The 23077-nt window shown below is 53.0% G+C and overlaps 2 protein-coding genes across 20 annotated transcripts in view; one reads left to right on the top strand and one right to left on the bottom strand.

Annotated features, from left to right (window-relative positions):
* NCOR2 (nuclear receptor corepressor 2) overlaps positions 1-5457 on the top strand; it is a 234249-nt gene extending 228792 nt beyond the window's left edge. For 16 of the 18 annotated variants that reach the window (XM_083804413.1, XM_083804415.1, XM_083804414.1 and 13 more), the window contains 3 exons: positions 1295-1522; positions 2953-3132; positions 3221-5457. In XM_083804413.1, coding sequence (XP_083660539.1) covers positions 1295-1522; positions 2953-3132; positions 3221-3396 — 584 coding nt within the window. In that variant the 3' untranslated portion in view covers positions 3397-5457. The remainder of the gene's footprint in view (positions 1-1294; positions 1523-2952; positions 3133-3220) is intronic. The other 2 variants (XM_083804426.1, XM_083804416.1) reach the window with 2 other exon arrangements.
* The window catches only part of LOC310883670 (refilin-A-like), a 29393-nt gene continuing 10666 nt past the window's right edge, over positions 4351-23077 (bottom strand). Inside the window, exons 3-4 of one of the 2 annotated variants that reach the window (XR_014573641.1) lie at positions 19953-21512; positions 4351-16454 (exon numbers count right to left, since the gene is read on the bottom strand). Coding sequence is in view for 1 of the 2 variants with exons in the window: in XM_083804442.1 (XP_083660568.1) it covers positions 21179-21512 (334 nt within the window). In the remaining variant the exon portion in view is untranslated. Of the gene's footprint in view, positions 21513-23077 lie in introns of both variants that reach the window. The other variant, XM_083804442.1, reaches the window with a different exon arrangement.

The raw sequence follows: 23077 nt of genomic DNA, 5'->3' as shown, positions 1-23077 counted from the left end.
GGCAAGGCAAGCTGTCAGTGGTGTCCTCGTTGGGAAGAAGTGGCTCCTGTCAGCAGCTGGGACCTGATGGTCCGTGGCAGACAGAATTCAGGGGTGAAGCCTGACCTCCCCAAAGCCTCCCCTGGTTAAAGCTGCTCCTGCTGTGCCGGAGGGAGGAGCAGAGCATAGGGAGCCGAGGAGCGGGGTCTGGCTGGAGGGGTACCCGGGGAGACCTTGCCCCTTCGCAGGAAAAGGGGAGCCGTCCCTTTGAGAGCGGAGAGGCAGCGATCCCAGCACGAACCCCCCCGGGACGGGGCGAGCTGGGGGCTGTCGGGGGGCTTCCCTCGCCAGCCCGCTGGTTTTGTGTCTGTATTTTGCCCTTGCTTGTTCCCTGTAACCGCCGCGTTGGGAATGACGGTCGCGTGGCTGAGCCTAGTGCCCTCTGGTCCCTGTGCGGCGCTGCACCATAACTGCATGGCTTCTGACACTCACAACCACTCGGACACACCACCTCGCCTCTGCAGCCTGTCCCGTAGCCACGGCCGAGCCTGCGAGGGGGCCCTGGTCCGCCGCGGGCCCCCAGCCCCATGGGGAGGAAGGGAGTGGGATGGGTGAGGGGTGAGGGGCTTGCAACGAGCGCGAGGAGGGATGGAAGGACTCTGCCCTCTCCCCCAGCGTAGCCTGGCCCCGCAGGGTCCGTGCCCCTCTCCGGGGGCTGCTTCCCACCTCTTATGCCAGGGCCAAAATCTGGGCACCTCTTTCCCATCCACTTTTCATGGGGTTTTTCCAAACACCCCCTCTTCCCACCCTGTCTCTTCCTCCATGGAAAACTGCCCCAGCCTCAAAGTTCTCCGCACACCTACGTTTACGGACCCCAGGGGGGGTCTCCTCCTCCCCACGCGCTGCTCCTGGCCGGGCGGGGAGCTCAGCCCCCTCGGTGCTGCCACCCCCCGGGGTGCAGCAGAGACCCCTCTCCCCTTCCCTGCTTCCTCCGAGCCCTCCCCTGGCCCCAGGCAGATGGTGTACGCAGTGCTCCCTTCCCACCGCCAGCCCCTGCCAAGCCCTGGGGTGGGATGGAGAGGGGAGGAGGAGGAGGAGGAGGAGGAGGAGGAGGGGGGCCAACCCGCGCCGAGTGCTTTGCAGAGCTTTACAGAACAAGATGACAAAGTTTGTTGCTTTGCGAGAATGTGCTGACTGTTTGTTTCTTCCCTCCTCCCTTGTCTCCTTTCTCCCCTTTCCCCGTCCCCCCATCTTTCTTCTCATTTGGCCCCCCCATCTCCCGCCCCCTCTTTCCTCCCCCTCCCGTATCTCCCAGGGCTAATCAGTTGTAGGAGCCAGTCGGTCCAAGAGAATTCCAGTACCAACATGGGGTTGGAGGCAATAATTAGGAAAGCCCTAATGGGTAAATATGACGAGCAGTGGGAAGAGCGCTCACCTCTCAGTGCCAATGCTTTTAACTCTCTGAATGCCAGTGCAAGCCTGCCCGCTGCTATGCCCATAACTCCTGCTGATGGACGAAACGAGGACGTGCGCTCCTTGCCAGGTCTGCAGCCCTCTCCACCTTCGCTCTCTCTGTGTTATTAATTCTCAGCCTTTGTTTTTCCCCTTTTGCGGGTGGATTTATTCCCCCCTCCGCCCCCCGTTTTTGTTCATTTTGGTTTTCTTTTCTCCCTGCCCCAGCTTTGAGCTTTGTGAATCCGCTGATTAATCCTGGTCTTGTTTGATGTTAATTTAATAGTCTCGGAAGGTGCTGTTGCTTTCTCTAAACCACTGACTGTGCTCTTTCCCCACCTGTTACAGTTTTTTTAATATCTCCCCTTTTTTTTAATCACGTAAAGGAGGGTGGGGGAACCCCACACCCAAAAGACCAAAGCCATAACCTAAAAGAGCCACCCCAAACCGCCTGTAAAACCCCCTCCCGTGCCCAGCACACCCAGCAAAGCTCCTTTTGCTGTGCCTCGGCCCCGGGCAGCAGGAGGGGATGCCAGGTCTAAGCGGGCAGCGCGTGCCCGAAGCTGGGCTTCCCAAAGGACAGGCATGGGGACACCGGGCAGGGTCACGCTTCCCTCCTCACCCCGGGCTCAGGAGTGTCAGGGCAGGGTCTGGCTGAGACAGACAGGGCCTGGAGCAAGAGGGAGAGCTTAAGGGAACCAGAGGGGACAGGTCAGGGACATCTTCAGAGACCAGGGCTGGGGACGAGCCCCTGGCTGCTCTGAGCACCTGAGGGCCCCGGCTGGGCGCTGCAGGGGGGTCGCTCAGTGCTGGGGGGCTGGAGCAGAGCCGGGAGGGTCGTTCTGCACGGCCCCAGCTAAGGAAGGGAACCAGAGATGGGTCAGGGAGGCGTTTGTCCCCCGCACGCCCACTAAGGGCAGGGTGGTGCCGGGGGCGGCCTCCACCCCGCGTGACGCCAGGGCAAAGCCACGGGGCCACGTGTTACCATCCGGGCCAGCTCAGAGCAGGCGCTCCCCGGCTTGCTGCAGAAAAGCTTCTCTGGCCACTGCATGAACCCAGCAGCTTCTTCCACCCGCGCTTCCCTGCGCCCGGCAGAGGCTGCCCAGGGCCGGTGGGGTGGGACACAGAGCCCGTCCATCCGTCCCCCTTCGGGAGCTTCCTCCTGCTTAGCTGGGCTAACGTACCCGGCACAGGCTCTTTTGACCCTTAAGCCTTTCAAAATCTGGCTGATTTTGCTGTAAGAACTGACTAAGGACCACAGGGACGGGGAACACGCTCGGGGCTGCGGCACCCTCGTGGCCACGGGCTCCCTGTAGCTGGCCACATAGCGGCACGTGGATCCCCGTCCCTCCCGCGCCACCACCCGCAGCTGCAGGCTTTCAAACCGCGCGTGGTGCTGGGGAAGCGCTGGGTGCATGCACTCCTTCCCCCCTGCCCCGACCCCCCAAAAATCCATCGCGGCCCGGTTCCCGCGACCGCCTCCCCGCGGGCCGGGTGACGAGCGGGCGCTTCTCTTTGCAGGAGGAGGGGGAAAGCCAAAGATCGCTGCCAGGCCCAACAGCCGCAAGGCCAAGTCCCCGGCGCCGGGCCTGTCCTCCGGCGAGCGGCCGCCGTCCGTGTCCTCGGTGCACTCGGAGGGGGACTGCAACCGGAGGACGCCCCTCACCAACCGCGTCTGGGAGGACCGGCCGTCGTCCGCAGGTAGGGCCCGGGGGGGGCCGCGTGTCCCCGCAGCAGCCCCCCGGTGAGCCCCACGGCGCTGACCCCCCGCCCTCTCCTCCCCGCGCAGGCTCGACGCCGTTCCCCTACAACCCGCTCACCATGCGGCTCCCCAGCGGGGTGGTGACGGCGGCCCCCGCCGCCCCCCTGCCGCAGGGGACGCCCGGCAGCCAGCACCACGCGTGGGACGAGGAGCCCAAGCCCCTGCTCTGCTCCCAGTACGAAACCCTTTCGGACAGTGAATGAAGCGAGTGAGGAGCAGGGAGACGGCGACCAAACCGACGGCACGGGGAGCGAGCGAGCCGCCCGGGGCGAGCACCCAGCGCCCCGGCCCCGCTGGCTCTCACGAGCAAAGACGCAGGAGCAGAGCTTTTTTTTGGGTTTTAATTTTTTTTTTTTTTTAATGTTCTCCTCCCAACCAGCCAATTTGGGGGGGGTGATTTTTTTTTGTTGTTGGTTTATTTTTCCTTTTTTTTTTTTTTGTTTTGTTCTCAACATCTGGAAATTTCTGCATCCTCTTCAGTCTAAAAAAGAAAAAAAAAAAAGCCTTAACGAGACAAAACCCAAGGATCCCACCTTCGTCCTTGCCAGCATGGCTGAGCGGTGACCCCGCGCTCGAGAGAGGGACCGAGTGGCCGCGCAAGTCCCGGGGCCGCGCGCACACGGACGCTCTGCTCCCACAGCGCCGAGTGAGGGGCTCTGTGGGGCTGTGCCACGGAAACACAAAACCTTGAGACGGTTTAAAAAAAAAAAAGTGATTTAAAAATGTCAAATAGGATCGAACCCAGTTTGGTTTCCCCCGGCTGATCTGAGGGTGGGGAGCCCATCGTCCCGGCCGCGCGGGACGCGTTGGCCTCAACGCGCTTTGAACGCGGCTGGGAGGAGCAGGGGAGGGAGGGAAGATCCGTTTCTGAAAAAAAAGCTGGTCCCTTCGGTGATGGATATCCTGGGCTGCAATTGGAGTGGGAAGAGATTTCCCCGGGGGGGCTCGCGCATCGCCTGGGGATGGGCTCGGTTGCTTTAAGTGCATTGTTTTCTGAATGGTGAGAAAAGGCAATTGTAAATTGTATTGGTCTACAGGGTATATTTTTGATACCTTCAGTGAATTATGTCAATATTTTACGCAAGGAAGGACTTAAACAAAACACAGTATTACATGCTGTAAAAGAGGTTCTGTTCTTACACACAGGCTTTGATGTGTTTGTCCATTGTATGGAAATGTTTAAAAAAGAAAAAAAAAAAAAAAGAAGGTAACAGTGATCCATCAAAGTCGTCTGTAAGTCAGGAGAATGTATGAACTTAGATTAAAAAAAGAAAATCTTGCCATGGTTGCAGGGCCCCCCGTTACACACACCTCTGCTAATTCAGCAGAATCCGTTTGCTGGTTGCAGTCGTTGATTCCCCAGAGCCCTCCAGAGCTGGCCGGGTGTAGGGGCAGCGCGGGCAGGAGGCCGGCATGGCAGGGAGTTCACAGGAAACTTTAAAAAAAAAAAGAAAAAAAAAGTTTTTATTGTATTTTTGTGATACACACGAATGCTCTACTTTACATTATTTTTTTCATTCCATGATGTTGGATCATATCTGCAGTTACATGGTTAAAGAACAAAATATTAGACTTTTTTTCATTCACTTCTGCTTTCTCGCTCTGGGGGAGAAAAATGGCAAAAAAAAAAAAAAAAACACAAAAAAATGTATTAAATGCTTTGCATTCTATACGCTAGAGGAAACAAGACCACGGCACAGACTTTCCGCCTCTCCCGCTGCGGGGGGAGCCAGCCCGCGCCGCCTTCCAGCAGCTCTTTGATCCGCCGCGTGTCAGACAGCGAGGATCGCCTTGTCACGTTCTCGATGGTTATTTCTTTTCCCCCTGCAATGTTCCCAGGGTGATTCTGATTTCAAAGCAAGAGAATGATGGTGTTTGTTGTTTGTTTGGGGCTTGTTTTTTTTTTTTGTTTTGTTTTGTTTTGTTTTTCGTTTTTTACAATGTACAGGTTTTTAATGTTCATCAATGTTTGTGTCTTTTCTGTTGTGCTTTTTTTTTTTTTTTAAGAAAAAAAAAAAAAACGAGACAATGCACAAGCGATGTGGAAGTCTTTCAGTTCCCAGGTTATTGCTGCTGGTGTCTTCATGGCTCTGAGATGTAAAGCTAACAGAGCTGATGTCTGGGCATAACGCTATTAAAGTGTCGCAGATTTTGCTGGGAAAAATCCAAATTCGACCCATTTTCAAAGCCGCCTCCTTAACCTTTTCAGACAGAGGAAAAAAAAAAAAAAAACACAACAAAGAATAAAGTTACCACTTGGCACAGTAGCAATACTGTGTGCTGCTTTGGTGTCTTGAGGAGAGGCCGAGCCAGGGGCAGGTCGCTGTTGAAGAGCGGATGCGACTGGCAGGGCCGCGGTGCCCAGAAGCGTGGAGCAGCGGTGTGGAGGTGGCGTGAGGATGGCTGGGGCTCGCTTTCTCCATGGTTGGGGCTCGTCTTCTCCGCTGAGGGGACAGCCCCGGCCCCGCTGGCCCTGGCTGTGGAGACGGCGCTGAGCTCGGGCGGCGGGACGATGCGCGGGGCTGCCGGCGCTCCCTCACCTTGAGGCGCGCGAAGGGAGGCGTCGGGCGGCGTTTGGGTTCCTCACCCTCGGTGTTGCCCGCACAAGCCCTGTCACCACCCAGCCAGGGCAGTCTTGTCCCTTTCTGCCCCAGGGCACAGCCCCTTGGGACATCCCACGCCAGCCAGAAGCGACCCCACGGGCTGGGCTGGGCTCGGGGCCTGCTGGCTGAGGTGGGGAAGGGCAGCGGGGAGCTGCCGAGGCACCACCTCACCGCCGCCACGCAGCAGGAGGAGGTTACACAGCCCAATTCTGTTTGCTTTGCCCTTTCCACCATGGCTTCGTGTGCCTGGAGGAGGGGCTCGGAGCTGGTGGGCTCACCCAGAGGCCTGGGAGCGCTGAAGCAAAGCCGAGGCCTGGCCCAGGGCTGCACTGCGAGGGCCTCGCTGCGTTTTCAAGAGGCGTGAGAGGTTTGTGAGGTACTTTTTAGTCATCGTGGGGCTGATGGCTCGGTGGGCGCGTGGCCTGCGCAGGGCAGTGTTATGAGGAGGGGTTGGTGGTGCCACAGGGCTGGAAAGGCCTTGGTGGCACCGGTTCCATGCTGGAGGTTTGGCCCTGTCTGGGGCAGCCCGTGTGGGGTACGTGTGTGGGGTTGGCTTCAGCGGCGTCCCGCCCTTGGGGAAACCTGGAAGCGGGGAGCTGCTGCTCCTCTAGGTCACGAGCACTGCAAGCGGCACCCCCCCGTCCTGCCCTCGCGTCCTCCTGCCCGCCAAAGGCTCTGTTTTCACGCGCTTTTGCCCCAAATCACCCAAGTCGTCGTGCTGCCGGCCGTGATGCATCCCCATCCTGCAGCCAAGGAGGAGAAAGGCATGTTAAGCTGTTAGAGAAACAAAACAACCCCAGTTTAAAGGTAACGTTAACCGACTTCGTAGTTTGTACAAACTGGCAAGCAAATTATTGGGCAATTTATTGTTTCAGCTGTACCGAGGGGGGAAATATCTATCTTTTGTACAAGCAAATTGTGCATAGCTGTTTTGAAGTGAGTTGTATGATAGACGAGGCTGTATATAGAAACCACGAGGTGTAAATATTTACGCAGCTTGCTCTGAAGGGGTGGTTTTCTTCTACTGAAGGTGAAGGGTTTGTTCACTGTTATTTTGCTCAGCGCGCCCACCAGCAAGCGGTGTGGGCAGCAGTGGCCGAACACTGCCTGACTGTTTAAATAATAAAAAGGCAAACAAACAAACCAAAAAAAAAAAAAAAAAAAGCTTCTTTGCCAGCAAAATACAGCTCTCCTGCTCTCCTGCTTCTTTCCGTGCGTAAGCCCAGGAGGAGCGAGTTGATGCCACAGCATGGGTGGGAGCGGGGCAGGTTGGGGACCCCGTGGTGGCGGGGTGCAGGTGGGGGCACCCCTGGCAAAATGGGCTGAGAGAGGGGGAAAAAGGGATGCTGGGGGCTCTGCAGGTGGGAGCTGCGGTGTGCACCCCAGGCTGGCCCTGGCATTGGCACAGCGTTGGCCCCACACTGCACCGTGCCCCCCCCGAAGGACCCTGCCCCGGGTGGGTGAGGGGGGAGCTTGCTGGCTGGAGCTCGAGGGGCCTCGCACGCTTCTCCTACGGCTTGCAGGTGGGTGCACTGGCTAAGTCACAGCCCCCTCTTTGCCTCGGTTTCCCTATCTTTCCCTATCATTAATGTGTCTCCCATCAGCCTGAAACATCTCAGAAGAGGGATTTTTCCTCTTCCGCTATTATTATTTTTCTTATTTATATTTTCATTTCATTTTACTGAGCTGCTGCGGGCAGCTCCCCAGACATCAAACAGCCCCTGGGTTCTCCTGGCAGCAGTATGTGTTTGGCCACCGAGACTTCTTCCCCCGACCCTGCGTGCCCCAGACTATTTGTTGGCTTTTCACAGGGGAAACAGAAAACCCTCCCAAAACAAAACAGCCCCCTGGAGCTTTGTTTGGGCCTGGGGAGTGGGGAGTGGGCCCAGGGGCTGGGGGACCCTGAGCCCCAAGGATGGCTCTGGGACCCTTTAACCAAATGCCACCAAATGGACCCCTTGGCTTCAATGCTCCTTGAATAGCAGCCAAGCGAAACAGTGTTCAGCTGTGGTTGGAAAAATAAAAATAAAAAGTTCTGGTGATGGATAAACCCTCCCAAGCCCTGTAGGGAATTACTGGGGAAGCTAATTAGCTCTACCTAATTAGCAGCTGGGACAGAAGCGCTGGTAGCTGTTTGCTGCTCTGGATTGCTTTACCCCTGATGTCCGTCCCGTGGGTTTTGGTTGACTTTGGCTGGGGCCCCAGCCATCAGTCCCCCTCCCACACCTGTACCCATGGGATTATTTTTTTGGCATGGGAGGTTGTGGGGTGGGGTGTCTGGGGGCTGTTTGGAGCACGAGGGTTTGCGTTGCTGCCTCAGAAAGTGGCCCACGGGAGCGAAGGGGCCTGGGGCTGTGCTGCAGGGGGATGTGGAGGAGGTTTTGTTTCACAGGGCAAGTGGTGAAGGGGAACAGGCTTCCCGCTGTGGTGCTGGGCTGAGGGGTACGGCTGTGGGTGACTCTATGGAACTTAACCCATTAGAGGGCTATTATTGGTTTTGCACTGGTGATCTTCAGCTGCCTCTTACGGCGCTCAGAAATGGGTTTTACAATAGTAATAATAATACCATTTTCCTCCTGAAAGGAGCAATGGGCATCTCTGCTTACAGGCATAAGGCACAGCATTTCAGGTGCTTAAACCCTAAAGGTCCGTTCAGGCTGCCCCAAGTCGTGGGGGATGCTCCTGGGCTGTCTGTGGTCCTGTGCGACCCCATTTGTCTGTCCGGGGGTGCACGGTGTCCGAAAGACTCCTGTCCCTGGGCTGGTGAAGGATCCACACCAGCCTGAGAGCCCTGGCAGCACCCAGGCGCAGCGAGCCTGCAGCCGCGTGCGCGAGGTAGAGATGTGCTGGCTCCTAAAGCCTGAAGATCTCCGGGCCCAATGAGAGTGGTTTCTGCTGAAGTTCCTCTTTTGGAAAGTCTTGCTGCTCGGAAGGCAATTAGAAGTTAATAAATAGCACAAACAGAAGCCAGGCTGTTCAGCTTCCCGCCTCAGGATTTCAGTGGTGATGAGGGCTGACAGCAGTTGCCCTGGTCAATAATTCACACTGATGCTGAAGAAACAGAAGGTGGGAAAACGCTACATTCAAGGCCAGCACTTATGATTTAATGATGGAAAACTTCAGGCCTACTTGAAAAGCTCTTACATAAGGAGATGAAAATGAAATGGGACAAAAGCAGATGGCTTCAAAAACCAGCAATAAAGAAAAATGTCAGAAACCCAGACTCACTTGGGTTTTGGTTTGGTGGCAAAACAGCGATTTTTGGAGGGGAGAGGAAACATAAAAGAAGTTCCCTGAAGGCTTTGCCCTCGACAGAGGCTGTAAGGAGGTGCGGGAGCACCGTGACCTTCTCCTGGTGGTGAACTAATGTTTAGTTAATATTATGGGGCTGGTGTTTTCCTTTGTTTTCTTTTCTTTTGGAAAGAATTGAAGCAAGAGGAAGATTTTTTTTTCAGCCAGGCCTGGACGAGTCAGAAGATCCATGAGGAAACAGAGCGAGACTGCGGTCGTCCTCCCTGCATCTCTGTGCTCCGGCTTCTCCATCGCCCCGTGCGCCCTGCTGGTAGCAGGGAGGGACGTGGCTGTGGCACCCGGCGATGGGCTCGGTAAGATCAACAGGTAAAAACGCACCAGAATACAAAGGACACGTGGAGGTAGCACTCATCCCTGTGCCCTCCCCGGGAGGCAGGTTGTGGTGCGCACCCAGCAGCCCCAAGCAGAGCATGGGCTCTGCAAGAGAGCAAAAAATTGGTAACGGCTCCTAGGAGCCCTGCAGCAGGAAGCATTTCCTACCATCCAGTGGCAGTCTAAACAGCCACTCACCGCTTCTTGTGATTTGCCCTGAAATTATGTATGCTCTCTGATAGCAATGTGGACAGAGGGCTGAAGAGATGATTTTGGCAGTTGATGAGACGTCGTAGGCTGGTGAGTGCCCTGGAAGGAAACCAGAGTGGCTTTTGATGCATGCCTGGCTCTTATCGGTGCTGGGCAAGGGCGCAGGGAGCTTTGGCGGATGCTCTTTGATTTGTGAGCCGGGCCAGGGAAGGGCTGGGCTCGCATGAAACTTGAGAAAGGTGTCACTGTGTGCATGTAACAGTTGAATTATCGTCAGGTTTGTTTATCCTCTCATTTTTGGCCTCCTGTAATTACCAGACTGAGTATTTGTCAGGGCTCCGGGCAGCGGAGTGGCAATAAATCACTTGCCACTGACTGGAGGTGGAGCAGTGTCCGAAGCGAGGTCGGTGTCACCGCCAGTACAAGTGCAGTGCTCTCAGTTTCTCTTGTCAGCCCCTGTGAGCGGAGAGCAGGCAGGGATTACTGCCCACGGCGCTGCCCGGTGCTGGATTCTGCCACCTGTGTGGCACAGAGCAGCAGCCATGCGTTGCTCCTGGTGCACACTTTTGAAGAGCACAGGGCGCTTCCCTTTGCCAGGAACGGTGTGAATGGTGCAAACGTCCCCAGCCTGGTGAAGTGTGGTGTGTGGGGAGCTCCTTCACAGGGTGCTCTGCTTTAAGCAGACGCTGCTTTAAGCTCAGCAGGGCACTTCCACGTAGAAAAAGCAGCAATTGTCAGTGAAGGCTGATCTTTGGCCAGATATTTTTGCTGCCCTCACCCAACTTCTTTTCATACTTATTAGTCACTCGCGATCTCTTTGATGGCTGGCTACGTGCCAGCTGGGGGAAAACCCTGTGCTGGTACTGCTGAGGAGATGGCAGGGGCAGGAAATGCCGCCGCGCTCCCATCCGAACGTCTGCTCCCAAGGACGCTGCGTGCCGGCTCAGCGTGGTCCCGAACTCTGCTTAAAGCAGCTCCACCGTGCACACTGCAACAGCCCCGAACCACCTCTGGTGAGAGGCGGGTGCTGAAGAAGTGTGGGCTCCTCTGTTTGTGGAAGGCTGGAGAGCAGGCAGGCAATCCTGGTCTAGCTCTGCCCGAGATGCAGGGAATGGTTTCTGCTGCTGCTTCGTCCTGAGCCCTGTAGAGAAAGCGAAGTGGCTGCCAGAGGTCAGGCCCGAGGAGCCTGGCCGGTGCGTGCCTGGAGGTGGGCGCCAGGTCTGGAGCTGGATTCCAGTTGGACCGAATCAGAGCTCCTCCCCACAGGGATGTTAATCCTGGGCCTTGGGTTAGAGCCATCTCCAGCTTTTGTGGTTTTGGAATAGAAAAAGAGCTCCGTTCTGTTCAACAAATCCTTATGCCCCGTCTCCAGACCCAGATGACAAGTCACAACCATTTCACGTGGTGCTGGCTCCTGAGACGTGAAACCCATCTCACTGCCCTGCGCTGGGCCCACTTTTAAGCTACCAGGAAAAGTTCAGTCCCCGTGGGCTGCCGGAGCGTCCTGCAGAGCTGCCTCCTCCATCCACTGGAGAAGGAGAAACCAAGCGGCGGAGGCTGGAACCGCGCAGCAGAGGTTGCTCCTGGGTCTCTGTGCAGGGGGAACAACCTTTTTATTAGGTCCAGATGTTCCTTTCTGCCCCGGGCCGTGCTGGGAAGTAAAGCAATGTGTGTTAATGTTGGCTGGAAGAGCCTCGCTGGAAACAGGCTTGAAGGAAGCAGGGTTTCTCCTGCACCCCAAGTTCTGGGTGCACCAGGGCGATGGGCCAGCTGGGGCCGGCACAGGAGGCGCAGGCACAAGCGATGGGGGCGATCTGAGCAGCCCCGTTCCCTTCGGTGACCAAGGATCTCCCAGCCGCAAGCAAGGCTTTTACCAGCCACCCACCTCCCCAGGGCTTTCTGCTAGCAGCGGTCCCCTCGGCCACTTCTGCTGTCCCCGGGCCACCAGCAGGTGCAGGAGGGCCGGCACAGAGGAGCTCGTGCTTCCCTCTGGGTGACGTCCCGCCGGGTTCGTGGGGCGATGCGGCGAGCCGCTCGCTGCGGAGGGAGGACTGTGCGTGAGGGGCAAGGCTGCGCTCCAGATGTTACTCCTCACCATTAGGCAGTGTTTAAAAATATAGGAGACTTTCTTTCTTTCTTTCTTTCTGAGCGCACATCGAGGAGAGACCTTTGGAGGGGGTGAGCGGCAGGGAAGGGGCTGGGCAGGGGCACGCAGCGGGGCTCTCCCGCAGCCGGGCGCTCGCCCCTCTGCCAGCGGAGCTTTGCCGAGAGCTGTGCCGGGCACTGCTGGAGCCGGGCTCGGCCGGGTCCCCGGGGTCTGGTGCCAAGCCTGGAGGCTGTCAAAGCACGTGGCTCGTTAATAGCGCGTTCGGCTACGGCTGGGGCTTGCGCACAGGGCTGGCGCTGCCAAAATGTTTACAAGTGCTGGGGGACTCGCAAAGAGCCCAGGCTGCGAAGTTGAAGGGCAGAGCTGGAGGCTGAGCAGCGCCGTGCTTAGCAAAGGCCCCTGAGCCTGGGGTGCTGCTCGGCTGCTCCCCACGTTCTCTTTGACAGCGGGCTCAGGCTGGAGCTGTAGGGGGTGGAGATGCTCAATTCCTCTCCCAGCTGACGGGGAGTGCGTGGCTCTGGATGCTGTATCCCCTGCTTCCATCTATATTACGGGGTAAAGCCCACGAGCAGCCAGCCGAGGATGCTCTAAGAGGCCTGTGCTGCTGCCAGCCCATAGGGCCCCACTGGGAGCTGGACCCAAAGCTAAAACCTGACCTTGTGCCAGCTCTGCACCACAACGGGCCGACAGCTCCATGGCACCCGACCGAAACCCAGCAGTGGGCACCAGCACCTTGCGAGCGTACAGGCACTGGGGAGCCCCTTCCTAAACCGTCCTACAGCGAACATCCTGGAGGGGCAGGTGCTAAACAAACTCCGTCAGAAGCACAGCAAAAACCCATCTGGGAGTGGAAGAGGTCAAAGAAGAATACGAAGGCTTTTATTTCCTGAGGCATTTGTCAGTAAGACAAATGTGTTTTCTTAAATTCGCTGCGTTCTCCTAGCTGGCCTCCCACCCAAATGGACTTCCACTAGCATAAAGCAGGGTGTTGGCTTGTGTCCTTTGTAATCCAATGCTTGCGGACTCAGACGAGGAATTGGTTGGATCACTGCTTATTATCAGTAAGTGGGGCATGCTTAAAAGAAACGGGCAGATTTCAACACTACGTCTATAGCTAGTTTCTTGCTGTCGTGTTCCTCTTGCCCTTATTATTTATGTTAAAATGATAAATGAGGGATTCATGGTTCTAGCTGGTTTATGAATAATCAGATTATTTCACTGCAGAGCCCCAGGGGAGGGTAACGTTTCGACAATCCCCCATCAAAGAGAAGCTAGTACGCACGTGTGCCTGTGTGCACGTTTGTGTGTGTGCGTGTGTGCATGTTTTTCATTCCTCCACTGCGTTGCACTTGGGGTGCTTTGCACTGTCCCTCCTCTGTGCACCCCTACTGCATGTCCTGGTGCCACCGTAGGTTTCCCAAGGCACGTGGCCCCCTCGGCATTGCCTCCCAAAGCCATGAGCAGGGCATCTGGAGCAGCTTGATCCCCAGAGTGGTGGGCAACGTGCTGGGAGGCTGCGTGGCCGAGGAGCAAACCCAGCGCTCTGTGCAGAGCAGCGGGCCCCCGACTGCAGCGGTCAGCTTGGAAGAGGCCCTGATCCCTTTTGTATTTCACGGAGCTGCAAATAGCCGCTGGTCTCAGGATCTGCTTGTGAGAAAGGAAGAGCCCCAGGGAGATGATTTGGATGTTTATGTGTACAGAAATGTCTAATCACCGGGCTGAGGATGGGCTCAGGAAGGGAATCTGGAGGTGGTTAACTGCAGAGGAGGATATTTTTATGCTAGAAATGTGCTGTCCGCCTGTTTGCAGGGTAGGAAGGATACGATGAGCATCAAAGGCTTGGCAGGACGAGCGTTTTCATCCTCATAGATGTGAACTCCCTGTCTGCCTTGGACTCTGAGGCGTGGAGCTGTTTGGATCCAGCATCATTATTAGAAGCAGAAAATGGAGCTCATAAAAACTCCATCCTCACGCCCCCCAAAAACAATTCCAGGACCCTCTATCCTATTTGAGAACAAACTATTCCTACATCACTTGCCCCCCGTGGCTGAGCACATTGCCAGGGTAAGGGGACTCAGTGCTTCAGCAGAAGCTGTGCAGGGCCGGGCAGGTCCTGGCCCCCTCCCTCTGCAATGAGCTGGGAGAGGCAAGAGCAGGCAGGAGTCGGGTGCCAGCACTTACCTGCCACTGGGGCTGGGAGCTGCTGCAGTGCCGCAGTGACAGCCTGCCACCCACCGTCTGCTCCCCACGGAGCTGCCTTCGGTGGCCGTTCGGTGTCCTGTACCACAGCAGGGGCAGTCTGTGCCTCAGCCCAGGCGTGCTGCTGGTGGCTGCTCCGCATGGGCACAGGCCTGTGACTGTTCTAAGGACTGTGACGTGACTTTCCTCATGCTTGGCACCACCTAGATCTTCCGAAGACTTTTCAGTGGGTCCAGGCTGTGACATTGCCATCTGCTGAGCCACAGGAGCGGAGATGGAGCCCAAGGCCTCGCACGTGGCAGTTCCAAGCTGGCAGATTGGCAGCGGGGCTTTTCCTACTCCAGTGTCAGGTAAGGTGTTTTTTTTCCTGTCAAATCCCTTCACTGTTTGTTGGCTGTGCATAGCTGTGGAGTTAGATTGATAAAGGCATCTGTGGAACTGGGATCCCGGCATGTGGGTTTTTATTATTATTAATTTGTATTTGCCCATTATCAGCAACTTTTCTCTTGAGGCTTTTGGCACTTTACACACAGCGTTCGTGCTGTCTGTAAAACCAGCCTAAACCTTTCCTTCTGTTCAAAAAGGCATCTCGTCCAAACTCAAAGTCCATCCATTATAACTTCAGCACCTTGTAATCCCTCAGAGATATGTGCAATTACTCTCTGAAATATCCCAGGAGCAAAACTAATACCAAGCATCATCTGCTTAAATTTACAACATCCAAATGGCACAGTAAAAGCCCCTAGGAGTTAGCTCATCTGAGTGCGCTTGCCAAAACACATATCCTGCATCTAATACTGCTTTTGCTTCTGAGGATTTAGTTGCCACCTCAGGAATCTTCATTGGACGGCATTCATGTCTTATGGTTTTATTTAAATAACAGGAGTGGATGCACATGTTCTTCATCTGGCATTTGGGTTTCGACCATCAAACTCGCCCAGTCCGTGCAGCCCCTGCCTTCACTATGCTGTTGCCATTCCTCAGGTGCCTGAGCACGAGCATCTCCCATCCTTCATCCTGGGAGCAGTTCAGCCATAATTTGTGTCAGAAAAACTTGGGATGAGGACACGGGCATTTCCCGTGCACCTGAAGCAAGCCTCTTGCGTAACGTGGCTTTCCTTCTTCTTTCCATTCCTTAGCGTTTAACAGCCGTTTTCGTCCAAGCCTATTGACTTCATCCCTATAAATCCAATATGATTTTTCCATAAGGATTAGTGTCAGATTCTCCCTGCAGACATCTTAGGTCTTGGAAGACAGCTGAGAGCTCTACTGATAGCTGGCTGGTGAGCCTGAGGCATTTATAGCAGTGGGTTTAAAACTTCATGGCTAGGCAGGGTTTTAGCCCTGATGAAACCCATCTGCCTTCATGATTCGGAAAGCCAGGAAGTAGCAGGGGTCCTGGTAGTGTACGAGGATGTGGGTACCTGGCCATGAAAGAAGCATTACATTGGTTCTGCCTGCCCTTGAAGGGCGTGGAAACACTGGGAGAGGAACTAACCAGACTGAGCACCAGGGCTTCATAGCTGGGTAGAACAAGATTGAGCAGGAAGAGGGAAATTTAAGATAAGAAATTGTAAAACTGCTGACCGGTGAAATCTTGACGAGCAAAACAGCTTCTGCAGGAAGCGAGTTTCGTGCCCTTTGCCTGAGTCACTTAAACTTTCACGGGACGTATGGGACAGAGCAGGTGTCAGGTCATGCTGCTGCCCATATGAGTCAACAGCCTCCCGACCTGGGGCAGCTGGGCCAAATCCCATGGGTGCAGGAGGAGGACACCAAAAACATTCCCTCTGGATGGGAAAGGAGCATTAGACACCAAGAAAATGGGTAAGAAAGATGAAGGAAGCTCACATACATCAGCACGACAGTTTGCACATTTTATTATGATATATAAATTTTGTCTTCTTAAATTACTCTCTATGAGTTGAACAGGAAGGGATTATTGTGGAGATGGGGAATATACAAAAATAAAAGGATATTGAGAACTACTGCATCACCACATATACAACAGTCAAGTACTTTACAAGCACTTAGAGAATCAGACTTACAAAAATAAAAATATGACACATCCTTCTGCATTTCCACCAGTAATATGTTCTCCCTTCTCTAACCCTCAAACATCTTTCAACCCCATCTTCAGGTCACGATTCACATGGCAGGATACTTTGCTCATTTTGTTGGCCATCACAGTATCTGAAGAGGAATGAGTGCCTCCCAAGTCATCAAATACAATGGTTATTGGTGAGCTGTAGGGGATGTGCCCAGAACTGAGCAACTTGTGAGTGATGGGGTAATCCTCAGGGAGCGGACTTTATCTGGCAGTAGAAATGTGAATATCCCACACCCAGATCCGTCATTATAACGTGTTCCCCTTTCTGCACACAGGCACAGCTCTGCACAGAGTCCCCTGCAAGCCTGGGGAACGCTGAGCTCCACAGACTTCAGTGGGACTGCGTGACTGTGACAGAGGATGGATCTGACTGTGTTTCAGCTCTAAAGAAGGCAAGGATGCCCTTCCCTGCAGGGAAGGAAAAAAAAGCAGGTTAAAACTACAATGGCTAAGTATCCTAGCTCACAGTGCTCACACACAGACCCACTCACGTCTATCTCAGATTCACACAGCCTTCAGTCCTCAGTTTGCTCTGCAAAGTCTTTCGTTCATTTACCTCCTAGTGACCCTTCCTTTTTTTTTTTGTAAGACTCACTCAACATAAATAGTAAATAGCATTCACTTCTCTGACCAGCAGTTCACTCAAACACTGCTATCAACACCCAAACCTCATTTTCATCATTCCCAGAAAGTCTGCACCTAGGGTGCGAATATGTTTCACATTGAGAAAAGTAGAGCTGGCTTAGGAAGAAAAAAAAATGGAAAGAAAATAGAAAAAAAATGAAAGAAGCCGTAAACTGTTTTGGTCAAAGTTGTTCTCTGCATTTGTGCAAAGTATTATGCAGATTCTTAAAGTTCAATATTTAGCTAGGGTTTCCCCTTTTTGACCCCAAATGCAATGACAGCAATGCAGGCAGACCAGACACAAGCATATTCTGTTGCATTTAGGGGTAAAACGATCACAGGCGTGAAGAGGATGAAGGGCAAACCCCTCACCTTTCAGAGAGTGACCTTCTGAAATGTTCTGTTCTGATGTAAAACAGAGCATATTAGACATCCCTCCCTCCCAAAAAAGCACAAAAATTCAAAAATAAAAAAATAAAAAATAAAAAATAAAAGAAAACCCAAAACCAGGAGCCTTGTGAGAAAGATTCTGATCCCAAAATAACTATTGGTGGAAAATAATTTCTAAAGACAGAATGTGATTTACCCATCAGGCATGCAGGGCTGTGGGCAACGGGCATGTTAGGATCCTGGGGAGAAATCATGTTGTCACAGTCCCAGCTGCTCAAGGAAATTCACCTTTCTGAGCAGCATTTTCCATGGGCTAGATTTATCATTTGTACCTTTGAGAAAATACACCTGAACAAAGATCTGTTGGTTGAGATAAATAATGCTCCATTTAAAAGAAAGAGACCTCTCTAGTGGAACTAATCGTTTCTTCTAGATGCACAAAACGTACTGAAGTAAAGCACTTGGTGCCTGGGAGCGGTTTATTCGCAACATGCACCCAAAACTCAATTTCTGGTATTTGAGCAAAACCAATAATAATAATAATAATAATAATCAGCACTCACAAATTCAGAGCAAGATGACTTTTGTCTCTTAGCACTGCTCACCCAGCCACAGGGCTAGGAGCAATAGGGACAGAGGGTGGGCAGGCAGGGTGGGATCTGTGCCCATTGTGGTTTTGCACAGAACAAAGTCTCTTTCCAGTGCCAGCTTTCACGGAGAAGAAAAGCAGCTTGTGATGGGCCCGGGGGAGACACCATCTAAGACGGTATTTTTCAAAAATTCCTACAGGCACTTACTTGGCAATATCACAGTTTTGGATGTGGCCCAGGATGGTAGCCTACCACAGCCTGTCCCTGGCTACGCAGCTCGGCTTTTTTTTTCCTGACATGGCAAGACCAAAAAAATCCTGCTTAAGCTCAAAGGAGTGGGAGCTTGTTAGGTCATTCCTAGTCTATTTGCAGAGAAAACAAAGCGTAAGGCTTCAAAGCAGCCTGGGAGGGTGGAGACCCTGCACTGCCAAGGATGCAGCCCTCCCCTGCACCTTCCTGGGGGCCACGTCCACCTGTGAGACGTTGCCTTAGCAGCCCCTATCCCTGTGGGGTCAAAGACCAGGCTGTGGTGGATATAAACCCACTGGACTTATATTTGCACACTAGCTTTTTGAATTTTCTTTTTCCACTGCAGCCAATGTTGAGGAAACAGAACTAACAGCAGACAAAGCAGGTAGAAGACCGCAGCTGGCCAGGATAAAAACGATCATGAGATTAACCTGGTACATTGGCTCTGTCGTGTACAGGACAGGACGAACTTGCAGAAAAGCTGAAGCCAGGTCTGTCATGAAAAATAAATACATGGCAGAATTCCTGTAAGTGCAGGGATGTCTGTGTGGGTCTCGTCTGCTTGGAAAGGCCCATGGCTGGGCAGGCCTCTCACTGTGACCCAAGGAGACAGGCCCTGGGGGAAAACCTGCCCTGCTCAAAGACCAGAGCAATCAGAAACTGCAGTTTTGTGCTTGTAGCAAGGGAGCAATTCAACTGTTAGCAGCAGAAAAGCCTGATGGGTGGTCAGAACAAGGAGTCTCAGGCAATCCTTCAGCCTGGAGGCCCACAACGAGCCTGTCCCCACGCTTGCTCAGCGGAGGTGCCTGCGATCTGATCTGTCGTCACAAAAGGGTTTCCTGGGTGCAAGGACTGGCCTGACAGACCTTCCTATTTGTACCCAAGCCAGTCCTGCCTGGCCCTGAGCTGCTTTTGAACCTGGATTACACTGTCGCTCAGCTTGGAAACCTTCCCCTCTGCCACAGACTCTCAAGGGTGCATGGAAAGAGCCCTCCCGGGCCTTCACTGCGTGCCCAGGAAGGCAGACAAGTGCTTCCACTGGCCCAACAACTCCGTGATACGCCTTGTCCGCAGCACTAGGAGATACGGGACAGTCCTCAAGACAGGTTAGCAAGTAAGTGTATCACCAGCCTGCATTGCACTAGGGCCACGTTCAGCCTAGTTTCAGGTGCCCTGTTGGCTAACTCTGCAGCGCTCACATTTGGTGGAGTGCTGGGGAGAAGGGTTGCTTCAGGAATCGATCCCCATGGGGGCAGATGTTGCTTCTCTGGGCTTTGCTGCTGATGGTGAGTGACAGCAAAATCTGACCAGTAACAAATACAGTCCTCCTTTCTGTGTTGCTGAAAATAATTCTGCAGTAGGTGGAAGCCTTGGAAATCCTATGAGACATTTCTTCCTACCCAGATCTAACTCCCAGACAGAGGCAGAGCTCACCACTACCACAGAATATGACTTTCAGTACTATTGATGCTTCAATTGTCAGGATTTAAGGTGAAAAAAAAAAAAAAGTGCTTCATTTTAAATAAGAGAACTCTGTTTCATAAAGGTCACAGTTCTGGTCACACCTACCATTTGCCTTTTAAAATTGATGGAAAAAAAGTATCTTTGTAGGTCACTATTTTTCTTAAAGTTTGTCAGACTGTTTTTTGTGGTTTTTTTTTTTTGTGGGATTTCTTTTTAAATCTCTGTGGGTTTGTGCGTCAACTGTTCTGGGCAATCAGCTGTGTCTTGTTGACACTGTTAATAGGTTTTCTGACTTGGCTTCTTAGCTGCATTCTGAAATAACTCAATCAGACTTGCAGCAAGTCAGAAAAAAAATGGAAAGTTTAGAAGAATGAAAGCTGGAAATTAATTTCCAGATCTATGTGGTTATTTTCTAAGTCTGGGCTCTTCTGAGCAGCATGCAGAAATTCTTGGTATGATTTTTGGAGACAATTCCATACCATTTTCAAAGGTTATATGTCTGTAGGAATCCAGGCTCCTGCAGATTTTCAGCAAGCTAACAAAGTGAAGAGATACTGGGAGATGTGATTCATGAGTGGGAACGGTTTACCTTAGGATGGCTGTAGTGACTCCTGTTATCTCTGTGCTTGATCCTGTTGCAGGGACAGCTCGGCTGTTTGTGTAATACCTGTTTAATTGCTACAACCTGGCTGATTAAGAAAATCCTGCACAGATTTTGGCTCTTCAATACTTCAGGCTCTACACAGAGACAGTCTGGATGCTCCTCCACAGTCAGGTAAGCTGTCCATGACACGGTTATGGAAACTACTGAGAAGGTGAGCAACCTTACTCTCGAGTTAAACCTGCACCGGCTTTTTTAAAGCTAGATAACATTTTGCTGTGCTACGCTCCTCTCTGTAACATCCTGAAACTCAAAAGTGAGTGCATAAAGATCCCTGCAAACTGGGTGTTAGGTACAACAAACAGCATGGCAACATTTGGGCTGCCAGTACTTCTGAAAAAGGGCTCCTAAGCCCCTTGGACACTTTAGAAAACAGCCCCATAGCTATTCAGTCTCCTTAGTCTCCCCTGCATCCTCGTGGCTAGGCTGGGGTTGCAGAAGAGGTGGCTGTGGGTCAGGGTAGGCCTTCCTCCCATCACCTGCTTGTGCCATGCCTTGTTATAGTATGCGAACAGCTAGCTGCTGGCAGAAGCACTGTGCACCTGCTTTCCTCCTCTTTTTCTTGGTGACAGTCCCCACTCCCACAAGCAAGTTAGGCCTGATATTCTTGCAGTGGTGTAATATTGCAGCTATCTCCCAGGTAAGCTGTTGGATGCAGGATGTGAAGTATTGACACAAATATCTTCCTCTGCATTTAAACTCCAAGAGACCGGGCTTGGTGTGTGCTGGGCAGGCCGGATGCTGACTCTGCAGTTGGTCTTCTCTGAAGAAGACCAAAATAGCTCTGAAGTGAGTCTCACCCATGTGCTAGACAAGACCTACAGAGCTCACAAGGCAGCACTCTGCTACAGGTAACAGGGTCCTTAGTCATCTTGATTTCATCTAAGCACAAGTCAAAAATAGATATGCTTGGAAAAAATAATAAAATAAAATCCAGATCACAAATGTCAGGAACGTCGCAAAATGCAAGCCAGCCTTTCACTGATCAAAACCATCCCATGCCCTGCAAGCCTCCTCCCAGCCAGTTCATCCTCACCCAAGATGACGTTTTCTCCAGCCATTAATATTTAGTCGTCATCGATGAGGGCCCAACCAGAGACCCAGCAAAGGCCACGGCCTCCTTGAGGTCACAAGGTTGCCAGCGGCAGGGTGGATCAGAGGGTCTCGCTGTAGATGACACATGGGCTGGTTTCCTCGCAAAGTTCCAGCTGCACACTGGAAGAAAACCAGCGCTTGGCACAGCCCAGGCTGTAGTTGAGGGTGGTCCGGTAAATGTTCTTGGCACGCTTAGGAAAAATGATGGTCGTGCTCTGAAACCTCAGTGGCTTCTGGCGAGGCTCGAAGATCAGCTGGGACTTGTAGTTCCGCCAGGTGCAGTTGGGTGCAGCGATGACCGTCTCGCTGTAGGTGGTGACAGTGGGAATGGGGCCGTAGAAGATGTCATCCCGGTAATGCTTCTCAGAGTCGTACTTCACCTCGGAATTGCACCTACGGAGGACAGCAAGGTGTCATGAACACACACACCAGGCAGCAAAGGAGAGAGGATAAGCAGGACTCTTCTCTAACCGTATGGAGCTGGGAATATCTGTGACCTCTTAGTGCACAGACACTGGAACTGATGCAAACCCTACAACCCAAAGCAGAGGGCCAAGAAGACTCCTTCCTGCTGGTGCATCTTGGCGGAATCCCACCTTGCTGTGAAGCTACTTCTGCAGTGTGTGTTCACAGAGGATAGTCTGCCTGTTTGTGCCAGGACAGAAAGGACCTTCTTGCACAGGCTCCAGGCAGCCTGCTGCTTCCTCTGCTTCCTCCATGGGCCCACTGGGGCTTCAGCTCAATCGTGAGAGCTATGCTGGAGGTAAACGTCCCACTGGGGTCAGGGGCATCTGCTTCCCTGCACAACACACCTGCTGCTGCTTTCAGAGTGCCTGTTGTCTCAGCAGGAAAATAATGCCATAAATAAGGTTTTCATGGGTGGCAGAAATAATGGTGTGACAGACACTTGTTGTCATGTTTGTGTGTTTGTCCTTCTTTTTTTTCTCTTTACATTGCCTTGCCATCAGAACCCAAAGAGAAACCCAAGCTAGCCAAAATCAGGGCACTGGGAGATGAGGGGTGAGGCTGCTTATTGGGGCCAACAGAAAATACAGGCAGTGGTCAAATAGCTGATAAAGCACAGAGATGCTGTGGGCTACGGCTGACAAAGATCCACGCTGTTGGGCTCCAAGGAAGCGGCCATGATCAAAGCTATCAGATGAAGAAGCCCCTAGAATGCAGGATGTCGCTGCCCTGCATGTTCTGTGCTGGCCTCCAGAAGGGATGGATGGAAACCAAGCCAAATAAAGGGCTTTTGCTAGAATCCCTGGCCACGGGGAACTGCAGGGCTTTCAGTTGTTTTCCCCACTCCCCAAACGCTCCTCTGGCAATCAGCAGCCAAGGAATGTGCAGTTCCACGTAAAAAAAGATTAAAAGCTGGGTGTGTGCTTGTCATTACCTCCACCCGGAGGGGGGCTGACTGATTGTGCACTGCATGTAATCTGAGCTGCTGTAATGTATTTTGCACAGCTAGGGTGTAAGCAAGTCATTCAGTGCACATAAAACAAGACTCCGATGTAATCACCATAAAACCATGCCTGCCGGCAGTTCCTCAGCAAGCAGAGATTTACTGGGGTACATTTCCAGAGAGACGTTTGCATAGGTTGTGCGGGGTGGGAATTGGGTTTATAGTCCTCCCACCGGCCGTGCCCCAAGCTGTGTGTAACCGCTCCATGCTGTTTGCAGAGTACATTCCACACCAAAAGAAGAGCAGGGAACGTTTATCCACAGGCCATTGCCTGCGGTCCCGCAGGAGGTCAGAACACCTCGATTGCTGGCTTGAGGGACCACCCCGGCAAGAGGAGGATAATTCTCTGTGAGCTAATGTTGGTTTCTCTGCTGCAAGGGCTAACAAAAACAGGTGCCAAGTATAATGGGGTTGCTTCTTGTGAGGATACAAGTCAGCAGGGAACAGGATAAAGACCACTAGGTTACTTAGCACAGGCTGGCAAGCCTAC

This window comes from Anser anser (genome assembly GCF_964211835.1).
Source record: "Anser anser genome assembly, chromosome: 18".
NCBI classification, from domain to species: Eukaryota; Metazoa; Chordata; class Aves; order Anseriformes; family Anatidae; genus Anser; species Anser anser.
This window is presented reverse-complemented; position numbering and strand designations above follow the sequence as displayed.